The sequence below is a fragment of the Geospiza fortis genome, unplaced genomic scaffold, assembly GCF_000277835.1.
Source record: "Geospiza fortis unplaced genomic scaffold, GeoFor_1.0 scaffold41, whole genome shotgun sequence".
Taxonomy (NCBI): domain Eukaryota; kingdom Metazoa; phylum Chordata; class Aves; order Passeriformes; family Thraupidae; genus Geospiza; species Geospiza fortis.
In genome coordinates, this window is record NW_005054299.1 from 7,366,980 (window position 1) to 7,386,954 (window position 19,975).

The window sequence follows — 19,975 nt, forward strand, 5'->3', positions numbered from 1 at the left end:
TGCCCAGTTCAGTGTCTGTATAACTTGTACTGCAAGTAAATGAACAGGGTATACCCTACAAAATACAAATGCAAGTAGGGGAAAATCACAAAAGAACAGAGAACAGTACTAGGGGATGTCGGAAGTTTACGTTTTTTTAAAGGTAAAAATGCACTAAAGGCAAATACAAAGATTAAACAAACTTACATTTTTCCAGTATCTGTAAAAAGACAATTCATTGCCATGTAACTTTGCTATTTATAATTAAACAGTGAGCACTGCTAAAAGCCTGTCCAAATAGTCCTACTAAATTCCTGAATTTGACATGAAGCCACAGCACAAATATAGATTCATTTTGTTGTCCATGAAGACATTTCCCTAAGCCTTCTATTTACAGTTAAATATCCTGCCCTTTCATATTCAGATTCTTCTAAAGCCATCTTAATTTGTTTGACATTTACACAGAAAGTTGACATGGTTGTGCACTGTCTAGCACATAAGACAGAACCATTTCTGAGTAATTCTGGACACACTTCAAAGAAATGGACTATTTGTAAAAAAATTTCAGACATATTGCCCAACTGCTAGCTCTGTCATTCACATTTTCACTACAGTTTCTTTTCTGAAGGGACTTGATGCAGTCAGAGGAACTCCAGTATCAGTGCAAAGCCATCTCACAGCATTATCCTCTGCATGACACAGCTGATTTCTGTCTCATAGCAATGCAAACTTGTATCTGTTATTTGCTACATTTCTAAACCCCCTCCAAACACGCTGCTTTTACACACTGGCATCGCAGCACAACCTAGCATTAATGCCCGTGTCACACGACACGCAGCCAACTGCCAGAATTCCTTAATTTCTGAACTGTCTGGTTGCCTTGGAGAGGGATTAGGCCTTCGTCTCACTTATTACACAGCCTGAGTCCACAGACTGCAGTTTAACAACAGAAATAATCCCAGGCAGCTGAAAGAAAAAGGTTCAAGGTCAAACACCTCAGTTCCAGAAGAGAAACAGCTTCAGTTTCAGAGCCCTGCACCCTCTCCTGCTCCTGCCTGCTCCCCTCCTCAGCTGCCTTTCAGCAACACACACACCCACTGCTCAGCTCTTCAAACCAAGAGTTTATTTGTAAGTATACTGCAAGAGAAATGCTTTCATCTCCTGTCCACACTGCTTTACACTGAGGTAAGCTAAAGCTGGCAGGATGGAAGGGTCAAAGCTCCAGAGCAGGAAAAGGGAGAGTAGTATTAAGTGCACACAGAAAGAGATAGAGAGGGACCAAGAGAGAGAGAAAAAAAATTAGGGGAAGGGGGGAGGGTGTCTTCCATTTTGTTGGTGTCAATGCTGCCAACTTTGCCAGAGCCTGCAACTCAACATCAGAGAGAGTGGTGACCCTCCCATGGACTCCAGCTGGCCATGCACTGACCTTCCAACTCAGCAAACTTCCATTTGTGTTTTGCAAGGCCAGCACAACTTATCTTTATGTCTTCATCTTTGAAGAGGAAAACTACTTGCACATAAAAAACACAGCAGAGCTACTAGCTTGCAGAACTACTAGCTTGCAGAGACTGTGATACAAGGGTTTCTGGCAACAGATCCTCTTTTTCTGTATATATCAAATACTTCTGCTTTGGATGACTTCTTTTTTTCCCATGCAATTGCGAAAGACTGGACACTGTGGCTCATCTACTTTACAGCAAGTCTCTTTAAAACTGGATGTCTCAATGGCAAGGCCGTCAGCAAAATAAGACTGTCTGAATATTTGCTTAGCCTCAGCACACCAGAAAGCAAATCCTTCTGCATTCATCTTGTGCTCCACATGCTCTCCAACACTCTTTTTTCACACAAATATGTACAAAAGGAAAGAATGCCCCTGTCTTATTACAATGCAGTGGAAATATTCCTGCTTTCAACTTCATCACTAAGAAGTCTTTCCAGGCTTTCATGTAAATGTTTTCTCATCTGCTTAGCTTTAAGTAAACTCTTTCCTTTGGCTTACATCAAAATATCCAACTAAACCAGAAAACCACACTGGTTCCCAAAGTAAATGTCAGCCTCTGTTGTCAAGATACAGTAACAACATACTTTTATTTACAAACAAACATCACTGTACAGTTTGAATGACCAGCTGCTGTGAGAAGGGAGAGCAAATTTTGACTGAAGGGTCCTGGCAAACAGCAGTCTCTCCAGGATGCTGACAGATGCAAAAGAGCCTTCAAGAATTAAGTGGATTTAATTTTATTTTTTTCCCCTTAAGGATTGCTTCATTTGTGGGACAGGAAGAATTTCAGCCTGCTTCTAGTAGAGGAGACATCTTACACAACCACTTGGTTCTCTTCAACACCCGACACAAACATCCTCAGTCCCCAACACTGATACATGCACACATCATCTATGTCACGGCATCTCAGTTGGAGGGGCTGGATTTTTAATCCTATTTGTGATCAACTGATGTTCTGTCATGTGTATGAAATAAAATGGTCTTTCACCATCTGAAAATAAAGAGGAAAGGAAGAGGAGCAGAATGGAATTAGCAGACTGGATGAATCTCCAGTTATAAACCTCCTCAAAATTTAGCAGCTCCCAAACCTGCACCCTGCCTGTCTCTCTTCTGCTCTTCCCTGCAGTGGCAGGCAGGATCTATTCAGTCTGTTCCCAGAGCAAGCAGATACATGGAGCAACGACAGACAAATGTCCCTGCTCAGGGAGTAACAAACCATCAGCTGATGGACAGCTCAGCTGATATTTCATCTCACAGGCACTACAGTCTGATCAAAAGTGACAGAAGTAATCTGAATTCCTTGCATATTTAAATCTAAACTTGCTTCACCTCCTTGCAGAGTTGATACATTTCTGTAGGATTTGGTAATTTCACAGTGATTATTTAGCTACTGCCAAGTGATCATCCAGTGTATTATGTGACGGGCTTCCTTCTGTACATGTGATTAGTATAGCTCTAAGTATTTGTATCTAGATAAGTATTGAAATTAAATCCTGTATGCAGGCCCTCGAGCATCCAAACCATCTTCCATGTTCCTTCCACAGGCTCCAGAAAAAAATAACAAAGCAGGGGAAAAGTGGGGAAGTTACTACCAGCATCAGAAAACGTACTGACCCTCTGCAAGGGCAGACAAAAATTGCAAGAGCAGCAATAAAATGCTTTGCCTGCAGTTATGGGAAGGGGCTCTGAGCATCAAAAATCTGGATATTCATCATTATTCAACCAGACCTACAAAAAAGCACAATTGCTTATGAACTGAGGTTAAAATTCACTCTCTAACTACCATCCACAGACATCTGAACAGATTATATGAATAGGGAGTAGGCTAAGAGGTAATCAGTGCCAAGAAGAGATTTTCCTAGACAAATACTAAAGAAAAGTATTTTCTTTCATATTTTTCCTTTTTATTAAAAGTGGATTAGGCAAAGTCACTGCTAAATGGAAATAAAACCACAAAGAGAACAGAAAAGTCTGTTTCATTACACAGCCATACTAAGGTGACTGTTGATGATCATTAAAAGGGCATATTTTAAGCAGGATGTTTTCTTTTAAAGACATCTGCAACTTCTTCAACATCAGAGACTAGGCATCAGAACTCACAATACAATTCAAAACTACAAACATGACTGATTACCAGAATCCATGGATAATTTATTGTTGAGGACAGAAGCATCCCACTGCATTTTGTACAGCATGAGGGAAAGTTTCGAAAGGAAAAAAGAAGGGGAAAAAACCCCCCATTATATCTGGACACTGAAACAGCTATTTTTTCATACAGGTATTTTTTTCTTACAGCATCTCTCTGGCCCAGCACTGACTTTTCCAGTATTTTGCATCCATATAAATTTAAAAAACCCCACAGTGACAGTGCAAGTCAGTCAGTGGTACATGTTGGAATCTAAAGAGAACCTGATTTTGAAAGGACTAGCAGTCTCTGTCTTCACGTGGGGACAGAATTTTAACTGCTAACATTAATGAACATGACCAACTCCACTTTCCTCTAGTGTCACCCATCTCATGGAACACCATTCCACATTCCCTGCTCAACAGAGCATTCCAGCAGTACTGTGCCTACCCTCCACAACCCTCCTCTGACCGCTGTCTCTGCCACCATGCTAAAAACACTTTTACTTTCCTCCTCCTCCACCAGGAGGTGTCACAAGTTCTGCCTCCAACATTTCTCTGACAGCTGTTGGTGTTGCACATACCCATCTCCTTTCTCCAAAAATTCATTCTTTTCAGCTTTGGCCCATTTTGTTCTTCTGTCTCACACTAACTTTTGGTCAGTCTTTGTGACTACTTCAACATCCCTGACTTGTTCTGCCTCTGGCATTTTACTGTCCAGGCAACTTCCAGTCACTCCCTGTGTCTTGGACTTCCAACAGTGCCACCCTCAACTTATTCATTCTCCTGTCTGCATTGAATTAGAACACTGAGTACCTAAAAATATTTCCTTTGGACTTGTCTAATTTAATGTTAGTAGGCACAGGGCGTTTAGATCATCCTATAAATGTTTTAAATCTTTACCTTTCTTAACTCAAAATAAAAACATTTACCCAGTGCCACAGTCAATATACCAGCAAACTTTATATAATTTCTGATATAATAAACAAAAACTGCCTTCAATATGTTAAGAGTAGCTTTAACTATAATCTAATTAGACCAAATAACCAAAACACACATTAACAAGCCACCAATGTTTTTATTCAAATAATTTTTTGGCCATACTTCTTAAGGATCTAGGAAAAGAAAATTCAAGTATGGCTAAAATAATATGGCTAGTTACCCTGTCACATTTTTATCACTCAAAAACAATTAGTTTGTAAGTTAGACTGCAGGAAAAACTTGGCTACCATCTAGCTTCATACCAGAATAAGAAAAGATTAGGAACTATGATACAGAAAACAATGTGGCCACAACCTTCAAATACTGTTTAAAAGACCTAGAAATCATGTAATTCAGGCAAACATTTAAGAAATTCCTATGTAAAGAGCAATTTGTGCTTGCATTGCAAAGCACTGCAAAGCATCCATAAGTTTGATAATCCATATTATTTCTATCAATGTATTTTATAACTTCCAATTAAAAAGGACAAATATAACCAGGAGAATGGTATTTGCTCTGTATTTTATTTTAAAAATATTTCATTGTATTTGAGGACAAAACCAACACACAGTTGAAACAATACCTCATGTTTCTCATCACATACACACACATGTGTGGTGCACAGTATTTTTTGAAACCATTTCTTTAGTTCATGAGCAAAATTTAAGAATCTTAACCTACATCTACAGAAGGTTTAGGTATTCGGAAGAAAGCAATAAAATGGAATTATGTTTTTGCAAAACTCAAGGAAAGAAAATAAGTTAGAGTAGAATACTGCCAACTCCATTTTGGTATCAAAACAATCTCTCTATGAACAGGATTAATCATGTAAATACTAAGGAACTGTTCCCATTATTAACCACAACACTGGAGTTTGGTTAATTTCAAGAACTTTTATAAATTCTTCCACCTCAAATGGAAAAGGGAAAAATGCTTAGTTAGACTACAAGTGGCATCTTTTCCTAAATCACAGATTCAACCTATTTGACATCCTATTTAAATGTTTTCTTTCCCAACAAACTTGAATTTTGAAGACACTATACTTGACAACAGGCCAAACCAGACTGACAGCATATATACAGGATAAAGTAACAACTTGGCAGGATTATCTTTAGCAAAATTTTCTTTCATCTTTTCCCTCTTCTGTTCTACATCCTACTTCACTTACATTGACAGAGCTCTATCAACAAGTGCCATTTTTTGGAACACAACCCTGGCCAAAATGCGCTTCTATTAGTCAAGTCCATTATAGAGAGTTGCATCCATTTTTCCCCTCACAAAACTACAAAATACAAGAAAACTTTTTCAAGATGTGAGCAAGAAGGAAAATGAGACCACTCTGTCTTGTGGAATCCTTCATCTGTTACAGAGAGACAGAGCATGGCAGATCTGAGCTTCCTCTGCAATTCAACACTCTGGCTCCTGCGTGAGCAGCACTGCAGATCACAGCAATGCTCTCATCTTGTTGTTTTGCTGCAAACACCAATTGCCAGAAGATTTGGAGGCAGGAACGTCTATGACAGAACCTCTCAGAAGTTCATATATTCAACAGAGGAATCTTATTTAGTGAAACAGTGTACCACACCAGTCCTGTATTCCATCTCCTGCAAAGCCCATCTCTGAGAGCACAGCAAAGTGTGTAACCTCAGACGCACACACAGATCTGGAGCTCTACAGACCTCTGCTTCTAACTCCTCCTGATCAAAACTTGTGAATTTGCAAATAACCATATACACAGCTAAGGCTGAACATGTTCTCACCTGGACTTGAGGTAATTTTCCCCACCCCAATCTGCCTACAAATGCTACTTTATTCTACCCTGCTTCAAATATTACAGAGAAGTGCCAGTATATTCTCTGCAAGAGGACTGCATTGTTCTCCCATGAGAATGAAAAGGCCCTAGACATTTGTGATTTCTGATCAATAAAAACAGTTATTGTGGAGAAAATACATCAAAGAGGTCTGCAAGAACAAATTCCCTGGACACTACTAATAACTATTAGTAGTGACAACAGACATTAGCTCATCAAATAATCCTATACCTGGTAAGAATTTTCTTTACTCTCAGTAAAGGTAAAAATAGTATTTGTATATTTTAAGTTTTTTCTTTTTTTTTTTAAGACTTGCTTCCAACTGCAATTGATAAGAGAATAAAAATATTTTTAAGTTTATATAGTCTCGGCTATATGTATTGTCTCAGCATATCTGAAAGCCCTCAGACACACCAGGAGCTGAGAAAAAAGTTCTAGATTTTGCCTATCACCTCAAGGAAAGAAAACTGTCTTTTCCCAGTGACATGAATCAAGCAACAGTTCCATCCAGTCCAGCAAATAGGAATAACTATGGGGTTTGGGTTGTTTTGTTTAAGATAAATAATCATCATTTAACCAGCCTTAAATTTTTAGCTGGACAAGATGCTTTTGGTATCCATTACTCCCTGCCTTCCTTAGCCAACATTTTAAAGCTGATGTTTTTTGAATTTGTGAAGTAAATTCCCTAAGGGCTATCCTGCACTTTAAGGGACCGATTTTATTAATTGAAAACAACAAATCACTTACAGAAAATAATCATAATGTAGGAAAGGCCTAGGCAGAGCTGTTCTCTGAAAACCTCTTTGTAATTGTAGCCTCTTTAGACAGGCATAATCAATTAGAAGTGGTCTGATTTTAACCAGTTGCAGGCTCATTACATTGCATTCCCATTTCTGTTGATGAAAATCAGTTTCAGCCTGTGGCCTGGAACTCATATACAGCACTTCCTGGGGCCTCTTAGATAAACACATCAAGAAACAGTTTTATTTGGATTTGTCCCTCACCCTTTATTCATTGAAACAACTTTACAAATCAAGATTAGAACAGAGAAAAATTGGCTCATAACCAGAGATATGCATAAATGAGTAAGATATTTAATCTCAGAAAAGTATAATGCTTCAATTAATAATCATATCTTTAAAACATTTAAATGGGAGACTCAAAACATTCAGTTTTAACTGGTGAGTTTAGTCTTTCTCTTACTGTGTCATGGGACACTCAGTTTCTATTTAATATAAACATATAACTCCTTCCTTTCAGAAGGGCTTCTTGCCTGTGATACATAAAATTGTCCCAAATGTATCTTTAGGTTTTCAAAACAGTACTTCCAGCCTAAATTTTTACTCTCTGTAGACACTGCCTGAAATATGTAATTTTATACCTACCTAGGAATGAAACTTTTAAGCAAAACAATACCGATGAACTATACCCAAGCAGAGAGAATCTGCAAAAATAATTTCTTTCTTTCCTTCTGCAGAAATTGTACCTTACAGCACCCAGGTTTGGTACAGTCCACATGAGCTTTGAAAAATAAATGAATTCACTACAGTTGGTAATCCAGCCACAGCATGGTGCAGTCCCTCAGGCTCAAAGGGCTATTCACAAGTCAGGGGCATTAAAAAAAAGGAAGGGAGTTTCCTGGTGTGGAGAGTTCCATAAAAGTCTTTGCAAATGTGCAGCAATTGTTTAAAAACCAGAACAGACAAAAAACCCCAAGGATAACTGAAATAGGAAAGAGACTGATAAAGGAAATGCAATGCCCACTAAGTAAGCAAAGCAGGAGCCCTCCCCTGGAGTACTGGCTGTTCCTTCCTAAAAGAAAATACAAAAATAGAGCTGAAGGGCAAGTGGCAAGAATAATCAGAAGATGAAAAAAACTTCAGACGTAGAGAATACAGAAAAACCAGGATGATTCATACCATAAAGGAGCTGAACAGTGGTAGAGGACCATGTTAAAAAAGTGGAAAAATTATTATTCCCAAAAGGATCTCTCTTTTAAAAAGTAGTATTCAAAGTAAAAGCATGATGAGCCCAAATATGGTTGAAGGAGGTTCTGGGGGTTGTTTTGGTTTATTTTGTAGTTGTGATACACAGCTAGACTTTTTAATGTACTGCAAAGGACTATTTCTAAGGCCAATGGCATATGAGGATTTAAAAAGCTTTATTCTGTAGTAAAAAAAAAAAAATTTAATATAAAAATTATTGTTGGTAGATATAGCTTAGCCCCAGAAAAAACAGTAAATAGTCAGGAAAAAAATTATTCCTAGAGACATGTTATATTGAAACTGCTTTAGGTAAGGGTGCATTCCACCCTATAAAGCATGTGGCCCTTGCCTAGTCACTCTCTATGTCTGTCCTTCTGTTGTAAGGGCTAGTTCTCCATCAACCTGCCTGAAGAAGTTGATTTCAGACATGTTCATCACCAATTTGCTTTCTTAACAACCATCCCTATTTGAACTGTACATTGACAAGAAATCACACCAATAGCAATTTTAGAATTAGAATGGAACTACATCAACTAAAGGTCTAGGCAAAAAAAGCAAAAGGAATTGGTTTTAAAATTAACAGCGCCTGCAACATGACTCTCTGAAATAAAGAACGGTTCCAGTGACTTAAATGCAGTGTTAAGAATTTTAATAAAGAGACAGAACTATTTATTAATTGCCTTCCTGGACTGACAAGGTAATTTATTACTCACTTCTTCATAAGAAGTGAACAAAACAGGCCCACAAGGAAGCTACTTAGAGCTGACTGAAAGCTGCCTACACAGTAGCACACGTGAGATGCTGTCCCTTCCTCCACACCTGTTTTTTCTTATTGTTCACAGCTTGTTTTGTACTGTTGCTAACTGTAATCTACAACATTAAAACCACTGATAGTTCTTACTGGTCCTTCAAAAAATTCCCATTGATAAAGAATCAAAATGAAAAAAGAAACTGAAAGAATTGTTCAGAGTTGTTTTTTATAAAACTTCTGAACATTAGAAAACCCATTCCCTGAAACTATTTCAGGTGTCTCACAAAAAAGCATTTCTGTGGTTTTCTGGAAAGGTTAAAGTTGCAATAGTCCAGGCTGTGGATTTTGGATTAAAAAACCATTTTGGAACATGAAAAGGAACTTTTTTGTTGCTAGCCATTCTAGGACTAGGAATACTGCAAGATCATCACTTCAAGCCTTGACATGGAACTGCATCTCAGTTTTCTCCTCAACAAAACATAGGCAGAATAAAGGGCCTTCTTCTATAAGGCAGCTAAAGGATTCCAGGAGTCAGTAGATACCCTGAGCACAAGTAATACACTGTTGTTTCTCCAGATTCAACTTTCTTCCAGAGCTCAGAAATAGATACAAATATTAATTCCAATGTAGAGAACAGTATATTGACTTACCTTGCCTTTGAAACTTCTCCAGGTGAGTACTCAACATCACAAGGACATCAAGATAGGCAGCTCTGGTCACCAAACAAGGATTTAGCCTAAAAAAAATAAATCATGTTTTTAAAGCTTAAATCCTTATAACTTTATTCTCAGAAACAGCAGTAAAACAAACTAGTTTGGCATGTCTGTTTTAATTAATGAAGATAAACTATTGGTCAAATTAGAATGCATACATAAAATAATTAGACCAAGTTATCTAAGCTTCATTTCCTGGTCCATTCTGAGTGACAGTCTCCCTTGCAGAATGGCAACACCTTCCTCCTCCAGCCATTGCACTGAATGGCATTTGATATGTTTCATTATTACTGCATGAACCAGCTCGTTGTAGCACCTACTAGGTCTTTTTGGTTATAGATGATGTGTGTAATTAAATGCATCAGCAAAAAGAAGTCTTCAGTTCTCATTGTTACAGCTCATAAAAGAGAAACTTCCCGTGCAAGGTATCTGCTACACCTTCTTAATGGCCATGGCTCTCTCACTGTTCTGATGAAGACCTGAGGTGTTCATGTTTTTAAAATCAGGTATTTCTTTTTCCAAACAAGAATATTTAGGATTTTGTGTATATAATGGAAATTGGTAATAAGCTACTTTCTGCTCTACCTTTTCAATTTTTAAGTGAGAAATATCTATTTTCTCTCCAATTAGAAAAATAAAATTAAGTTGAAAACTTCATTTTTCTTTGTAGTACTATCACTGAAACATATTTAGCCAGGAAAACTTTTTAAAAATATAAATTAAAATGTGAACAAACAGGAAATCTAGTTCAAAACAGAAATTATTCTGAAGAGCCCAATGGGACTTGTACTAAAACAAAAACTTTCAGAATCAAGCAACACAAGCTTAAGGTATGACTAATTCTGTTCAGTATTTCATTTTTATTTTATCTGGCACTTTCTTTGTATGCTTATCTTAATGTTTGAAACTCTTTCAAAAATTGTTAATTAAAAATGTTCCAACAAATATTCTGAACTCTAACATCTTTAAAATTCAAGGAAGAAGAAAAGCTTTTTCAAATAAGATAAGTGATCACGACATAAAAATGAATGGTTTGAGGCTCTTGCATAGCTTGGCCCTTGTATTTGCCTATGGAGAGTTAGCCTCTGAACCTATTAAAAAAGACAACTTTAACCAGAAACATTGCTCACCTTCAGTAATAAACTCTGCAAGAAGCCTAAAATACTTATGCTTTCTTTTATGGCCTACAATATTAGGCATCCACATAACACACAGCAGAATATGTGCTACCAGGATCTCTCTTCAGAAGAGCTTTTTTCTCCTTTTGCATAAAAAGAGACTTTTTGGACACTTTCTTACTAGTGAAGTAGTCTAAGTTCATACCTCCCCAAACTTCTTCATGCTTGCCTCCAAGCTCAAGAGTTACAAGCTGCCTGATGAGAAGATGCACATCAACAAGAACCAAAGTCTTAAGAAGTCAAAGCAATTTTAATATGGCCTATTTTTGCAGAGTCATATTAGGCAGACTTAATTTCTATCCACCCTGGTTAAGCAAAGATCTTTCCTCTATCTTGGACATTCAGTTGCTGCCTAAGTTGTTCTTAACAAATGTGAATGAAAACACAACCAAGAAATACTCATGGAGTTGAGAGCTCAACCCATGAGAAAACAGAGGGACTGATCAGTCAAAGGCTCAGAAGAAAAACAAACCACAAGAGGTCTCTCACAGATGGATGAAAGCAGCCACAACAGTTTCCAGCCAATAGGAAGAACCTAATGGGTCTACTGCACTTCAGCTCCTTCCAGAAAATGGAAGACTTGCTTATCATTCCGTGTTTTCAGTGGAAAGAAAATTTCTAACATAAAAATTGGTCAAAACATGGCTGATGCAACTTTTACTGAAGAAGAGGCAACAACAACGCTGGCATGTTTTTTATTCTGGTCCACCTTTTAAGCACTTACCACTTCATTTAAAGTATGTGCATATGCATGTTTTGATTTTGAAATGAGACTTTTCCAGCATAAAAGATGCCAAATGTTTGTCCTTGGCTGGTTCTGTTGCTCTGGTGAATTCTCATCCATATGTGCCAGACGGACATAACAGGAAATTCAGTTTTCCAAAACCAAGTGTTGTTCAGTGTTGTTCAATGTTGTTCAGATTGTAGCAGAAAGCTCAATCCTGAAGACAATCAAACTCTGATTTACATAACAGATCTGACAGCCAAAAATCACAATGCTGAACATTTCAAATGATGCACTGCACAGTATTTAACACGACCTGTTCGTGCAGAACTTCAGCAACATAAGGAGGAACGGTACAAGATGTTTCCTTTTTAACACCAAGACCAATAAAGTGGTGTTCTCATAAGCAAGATTTGACGAAATTTGTCTCCAAACAAGAAAGTCACAGCAGTAGCAAAAGGTGGGACCTCCACACATCTGGAACAGCATTCCTTTTTTCTGTCCAAAACCCAAAAATTATTTCATTTCCCTTCCAACCTGGTTATTAATGGAAACAAATACATCATAGGCTCACTCCAGATGATAAACTGTACATGACTCAGAATAGGGTAGAGCTAGAGATAGTTAGGACTCTCATATCTAAGGATCTATCCACCCAGAAATATAAAATATCTATCAAAACAATATTCCTACTCTTACACATCTATACTAATAGCAGCCATGTGATGCCAGGGCACAGATCCATACCTGATGAAAGCAATGCTTTGTCTACGCTAGGCAGTAGTTTAGTGCAACAACAGCAGATCTGGAAGTCAAAGAGCTGGCACGAAAGACCCAATGGCCACCTGACGTACTGTGTCCAGATGCCTTAAACCATCATTTTCACAAGTTCAATTTGTTGCTTTGTGTTTGGATATATACCTTATAGCCAGCCTGCTCCTGGAATCTTACTGCACTTAGGAGCTTGCCCCACACTTTTTAGTACTTCATAATGCTCCCACTTGGAGCTTGACTGTCCAGGTGGAAATAAAAATCAGGTCACAGCCAACTGCTGCATTAAATTGCACTAACAGCTAATGCTGCAGAATGTTTCAAAGCATCGGACCAAAGAGAAGTCAAAGGCTGTCTGCCCTGGGTAACATGTGAAAGTCAAGGCACAGACTGGACCTGCCAGGCAGAGGGAAGGAGGACTCCTGCAACAGGCAGGAACAGAAAGGATTTACTTCAGATTACTACTTAGCAAGAACAAGATGCAGAGAAAATATATTTCTAATTTAATGAAGGAGAACGAAATGACAATGGGAGGAGCTGCTGTGTCCTTACCAGATCATCCTATGAGGATGGCCCAAGAGAATTGGGATTGTTCAACCTCAAAAATATTGCAGCCTTCCAGTACCTAAAGGGAGCCTGCAAGAGAGAGACTTTACAAGAGCCTGTAGTGATAGGACAAGGGGGAATGGATTCAAACTCAGTGAGAGCAGGCTTAGGTTATATATTAAGAGGAAATCCTTTGCTGTAAGGCTGGTGAGACACAGGAATAGGCTGCCCAGAGCAGTTGTGGATGCCCCATCCCTGAAGGTGTTCAAGGCCAGGCTGGATGGGGCTCTAAAGAGCCTCTTCTAGTGGATGGCGTCCCAAGCTCACAGCAGAGGAGTAGGAACTAGGTGATCTTTAAGGTCCCTTTCAACTGAGGTGATTCTATGATTCTACGACCACGGAACTCCACAGAATATACATAATCACTGAAAGAACACAGGTCAATAAAAGGGACCGAAGATTTTAAAGAGTTTACACCTTTTTCTTTTTTGTAATGGCCCGAAGCTCTAGCCTAACAGTATCTTCGCTATGATGGAAATAAGTGTCTTTTTTTTCTTACTATTTAGGTAGGCCTGGCTGAACAGTAGAAAATCTGAAAACACAGCTGCCAGTTTGCATATTATTGACACTTCACAGCAGATTTCTGGATAAGATCCTGAAAATAAAAGTCTTCCAAACTTACTCAACTTCTTGTCATTGATGCTGAACAAGGAACTGGGGATAGATAGAACAGACAGACTCCTTTGCAATTGCATTTTCAATTCTGGCACGTGAATATAAAATTTAAAAAGAGTTCAAGACACTTGCAGGAGGAAACCTTTTGTTAGCTGTTAGGAGTCCAGGGAGTTTTTTTCAAAGAAAAAGGTCAATGGAGTTAAAGAGTCCGTTAAAATTCACAGGCTCCCATTCACAGGCCTTTGAAGAGGCCCAGGTTAAGCACTTATAGAATTTTATATGACCAGAGTAACAAAGAGCTATTTGTTTTCAACAAGGAACTGCCTGGTAGGTGAATGAGGAAGCATTCCCTGCAGGAGATGTAAATCAGACTGGGCAGGTTCAGAAGCTCCATGTGCAACACTGGGGTTTGCTCCAGCTGGCTTTGGCTACCTACAGTAGCAGTAGGGCTGCTTTGATTTCTGCTCTGCCTTTACCTCCACTAAGCACCACTGATTGCAGCTTAGGACTATGCAACTGAAATCAATCCTAGACTATCACAGCTTGGAGCTCTACAAATATTATCTTTAAAATGTTTGATTCACCTTTTGTAGTTAAGTCATGCTGAATTTGAGGTACTCATTGGTTTGCTTATTTTGGATGGCAGATCTAATGCAAACCAAACTGGCATTTATTGAAGAAATCAGCAATATGTGGTCACAGACCTCCCATGTACTTGGCTCCCACAACTTCATTGCTTCAACTCTATCAGGAACACATGGCTTAACTTTTAAAATTCAGTTTCTCCTGTATTACTGTTTAATTCAAACAAGATCAACATTAATGAATTACAGAGCAAATTACCTTCTTTTCCAAGAGAAACAACAAGGAGCAAAGAATATGGAAAGCTCACACATTTGGCCTCAATTCTGTCGGAACACTGGGAAAAAGACAATCTCTTGCTCCTGTAACCACCAAGGTTTGAAGAGGCTCTTAAACAGCATTTCTACTTATTAAAGAGCAGCATTTATAACCATCCAGATTTCTGTATTAAAGTCAGGATGCCAACATCCCTTTATAGCAAGGACCAAAGAATTTTGATGCACAACTTCTGCAGATTCTCATTATCTTCCCAAACCCCCAGTTTTCAATGACAGCCAGATGACTTAAGAAGCTGACAGCTATTTTATCCTGGATCATTCCCCTTTTTCCACCTCACTTCAAGATGAGCAACAACTGTAACATTAATTTATTGCATTTGTTACATAAATAAGACAGATACAAGCTAGTGATTATGAAATCAAAGCAGTTCGTGTTAATGTTTATTACATTAGCTTTTGGTTATTCTAGAAATTCAATGTTTTCCAAAGAGCTCGTTTATTTTGCTCATATTTTTCCTCATTAGGAAACAGATGTTGGAAAACTACTAGCAGCACAAGCACAATTTAATATACAGCAACTTACAATATTTACTAAAAATGTAACAACAGAAAAATCAAAGCATATTTTCTCAGACTCTCAATAAGCACTAAGAAATTTCAAATGCATCCTGACAACTAATTTCTTTCAAATAAAAATCCATAATATCTCTCTTGTGGATGAGGTTAGCTGCAGGTGTCTTAGTGTAGTTAGCTGTCTTAGGGATTCCTAAAACCTTTTATAAGAGGGCTCAGAAAAGCTCTGCATTTTGCAGTCTCCAAGCTTTTAGAAATGTCTGGAAGACTACAGATTTTTACCCAGTGCTGCCTTATGAATCTTTTAAACTTCTAATCTTATTTCTGAAATGGGAATATCACTTTATTAAATAACTAACAAAATAGAATTTCCTCCTAATAATGTAACATGTACATTACAGGTCTGGTCACAGTAAAACAGTAAATAATTTACAGTGTCTGACAATATTTTTTAATACAGTGTTTAAGTGACTCTTAGCAACTCAGATTGGTTAATCTCAGCTCCAAACTTTAAAAAGACACAATTTGGATGATGAATCAAGTTGATGTAGAACTTAAGTCAAAATTATACAACTTACAAGTCACCTACAAATCCTCGTATTTTGTCCAAAACCACCACAACACACTCTTAAGCATCAGGGTAAAGACACCAGAGCTGGCAAGATCACAAGGGCAACCCCTTCAAAGGTCAATTCACAGCTACCTTGTGAAGAAGAAGAGATTCATCTTAATGACTTGCATGATTGCTTTCATTTCAATTTTCAAAGTGATCAATTAATTAAATGAACTGCCTACTCCCTCTCTGGTCTTCAATGTCTTCATGGTCTTCAAAGCCACTCTTACTGTAATGCTGTATGTTTCTGGGGCCTTTAGAAAGGCTGGAAAGGACTAAAGTTCCTGGAAGGAAGACCTGCTCTTATGATTAAACTTACCAATGTAATTTTATAAAAAGTTCCATAATAAAAGAAACACTGTAATTACTAAATATTGCCCTATTCTTCTGTATAAATAACATGTCATTGTTAAAGAAATTTATATTTTGGTTGGCAGAAAATAGATCAGCTTACTGGTGATGAATTTAAACCCCAAATTCTCCTACTTTCTAGTCACCAGCATTACATACAGTTTTTGATTCCGACAGATCAATAGAATTTGTTTCCTGAACATCATATTCAAGTTAATGCACAGGATGCAATTGCAAAAATTATTGTATTTCTGAACTGAATAAACATTTCTGGTAAGTCTAAATTTTAGGAACATTAGAGGCTGGAATTTCATCTTTAGCACTACATAAACACAGGAAAGAATTTTTATTAAGTCCAACATGTCGAAGCTGGTACTTAGGGATGGGATCCGTGCAACTTCCTATCATGAGTTTCCCACTGTGCCTTTGTCTTCATAATCTCAGCTTTTGTGGCTGGCACATTGCCAACTAAATTTTGGGTTTACAGTTTATCTTCCCCTCTCTATCAACTCTCAGCGTGCTCCTTGCTGAAGAATGCCCAGTCTTCAAAAGTATGCGTCCTTCTGGTGGCCAGATTCTGCTGATATGTGACCTGCCATTCTGTCAGCTAAAATGTCTTCTAAACACACCAAAAAGTGATGTCTTGAGTCAATCTGCGACATCTGTGAGTCTTGATACAGTCAAGTCTACCTAATCCTGGAGGGCTGTCCATGGGGAGCTCCATCCTTGGAGGTTGCTGATGAACCAAGCCAAGCTGGCTTTGTACTGACATTTTACCTGCAGGGTGATCTGGTAAAGGATCAGTTGTCATTTATGGAGGCAACAAAGCTTATGGAAATCACTCCTACACGTACAGCGAGGAGCTGATTAAAAGACTAAATCTTCTCCTGTTGTTTTGGTTATTAGTTTTCAAATTCTGCAGTATTCTAAAGACTGAGGTTTTTGGGGGTGTATTTGTTTAGAGGGCAGCATTCATATTTTAATCTGTTTTCTCTCAGAGCCCACATCTGTAGCACTGAATCAACATGCATGGCCTTCCTCTTGTCTTCTTAAGGAGACATTAATAATGCATTTAATTATTAAACTTTGTCCATAGCATTTTTAACCATGTAATACAAAACCAGCACATCAATGAACATCACGGCCAACAGACCTACATTTAATGGAAAGCATTTAAAAAAGTAACAATGAAGCCTGCACTACAAGGTAAACCTTGCTGAGTTCCTGGAAGTGCAGGAACACGCGCATAGAAACAGAAATACAAACATCAGTAAAAGTGCATCTGCTTGCCTACTTAGTGCTGTTGAGATCTTCTCCAAGTAATTACCATGTGCACAGCCCCCTCACTTGCCCATTCTATAGGGACAGCTCATCCAGCATCAGAGCAGGCATTGTCTCCAAAGGGACTTGCTAGTCCGGTGATTTAAGTTTTTCTACCATCCTCAAAGCCAGGCTATTATGTTGTTATTAGTTTCCTGGTAAAGGCAGAGAATTTATTGCTTCGAAAAGAAGCTACACAAATCATTTTTTCATTGTGATACGACCAAGAACATCCTGAGTTTCAGCTATTAAGAAAAACTAATTTGTGCTCCAGCTGTCCTTGGCGGATCATACTGAAAGGCTGTGTTTTGTTGGTGTTGTTTTTAGCATACCTGAATGATAAAATAATCCTGGCTGTTCTCTTTTTTGTTCTCTTAATGAGAACCTCATGTGATCCCTGAGCAACATCCTAAAAAACTTAAGAGGCCAAACCAATCCCATGTGCAAATTTAATGAATTTTACACAATTAAATCAAGGAGCTTACTTACGAAGAAAAAGCTAGGAAAACCCTAATGCTTATTTACTGAAAAGCAGTTTCAGATATAAGTGAGGCTTTATGTCCAAAATTTGTAATTGTACATTGTTTCTGCCCGCTCCAAATGTTGCACTGGTGGAGGGAACACCTTAAACAACCTCATCCAAAACTTAGTATTCGTGGAATGTTCCTAGTTAAGTTAGGAATATACCTATGAACCAGAGTCAAACACTATTTTATCTTATACAAAGTACATCTTAAACTTCAGCCTGAAGTCCAAACATCTCTACTGATATCCAAAGTGGGTGTTCCAAAACAAGCAATCACCAACTGCCTAAATAAACAGTCTGTAGCCTTGTTAAGGATACTGTTATCAAAACTGGTGAAAGAGTGGACTTGGAGCAGCACAGAAACCTAAATTAGCCTGCTAAAAGCACGTAAGATTTAAATTAGTGCCTCTAGGAATACATTTATGAACAATGACGTGCTATGACTGTTCCCAAAAACAAAGACAAATGAGGCTAAACAAGGCCCATGGGTTAGAATGTGCAGATTAACAAATTACTGGTGAGTCAGCACCAAGCCTGACAGAGTTCAAGAAGTATTTGGACAATGCCCTCAGGCACATGGTATGACTCTTGGGGATGGCCTGTGGAGGGCCAGGAGCTGGACTCGATGATCCTTGCGGTCCCTTCCAACTCAGCATTTTCTGTGATTCTGTGAGCTGTTCATACTGGTACACTTCATTTTCAGCTGGAACAGGACAACAAAAATTTCCCTTCCCGTTTTGTGTGTACAAGGGTAAACAGGAATTATTGCTCCAGCTTACAGGAAGTTAAGTTCTCAATTTGAAACCTGGTAAATAAACTTCTGCAGAGAAAGGCTCAATCATTAAAACTATTTTCAAGTTTTAAACTTGGCTTTACAAGACATACAGACCACTAACGAACAAAGATAAATAACTGCACTTCTCAATGTGTAGGTTTAAAGATAGAAACGAAGAAGTGGAAAGGTTAGAAAACAGGGAGATGCCAAGTGCAGACATGGCCTCAGAAGGATAAGAAGGTTCATCTTGATGTAGTGGAAGAAGAAGAGGCAAGAGTACTAAAACAAAAGGAGGACTTCCTCTCTGCCAAGGAGGATAACCTTACCTTCTCCCCACTCCTTGCTGCTTTGAAAGTACAAAAAACCACTTCCAACTCCCAAATAAGGACCACTTCAAAAATTACAGAGGCTGCTTGCAAAGCTGCAGAGAGCCATGGGCATGTTGCACCTCTGTCTAGGTATGCCTGCATGCGCCCCTGCTTTGTCTGTACTACTCAGCTCACTAGAAGTCACCACTGTGTCTCCTAAGAAGCATAGGAGAAAAAAGGCCTATTTTGGTTACAGTCTGAGCCATGAAGTCCTGAAACCACAGAGGCCACATTCTTGCTGTCTACACAGATGGCCTAAATGCACCTTGCATGAAGTTCCTCCTAGGAAGGACCCAAGACTGCTCATCTGCCTGCTGTCATTCACATAGCGCTGCCAAAAGCGCAGGGGGAAAGGGATACAACAGGCTTGATGGAGTTCCATGGCTGTCAAAACTTGGCGAGTTATCATACTTGTAGGGCTATAAAATACTGAGGAGTTGGATTTTCCTCATTCAAAGCAGTCATAGCTGGATCATGGGAGAATCAGTCAGGGGAAAACCAAGCAGCACATATCTCGGCAAAGTGAACCTCATTCTGAGCCTGTGCCTAAAATAACTTCTGCATGTATTCGCTGTGCGAGCTTGAATCTTGTGCAGGACCCATTTGTATTTTTAAAAGTGCCAACCATAAAGCAGAGAGCTGTAAGCAGCAGCACTGCAGGGTTATTTAGTTTATAAAAACACCACAGGTGGCCCATTCCAGATGAAGCCACAACTCCTTGCAAAACGCAAAGCCAACTGGTTTTATACACGGTTGTTCCCCACAAGTCAGTTTCAAGAAAGCCACCTTCTTAGAAGTAAACTCTCCCAGCACAGACAAGCTCTGAGCTAAGAAATGGCACATGGCTAGA

General features: G+C 38.6%; 1 protein-coding gene across 1 annotated transcript in view; it reads right to left on the reverse strand.

Moving 5' to 3' along the window:
* Positions 1-19,975, reverse strand: part of THADA (THADA armadillo repeat containing) — a 152,746-nt gene that overhangs the window by 36,124 nt on the left and 96,647 nt on the right. The window contains exon 31 of the mRNA XM_014308577.2: positions 9,782-9,868. Within this exon, the coding sequence (XP_014164052.1) occupies positions 9,782-9,868 (87 nt within the window). The remainder of the gene's footprint in view (positions 1-9,781; positions 9,869-19,975) is intronic.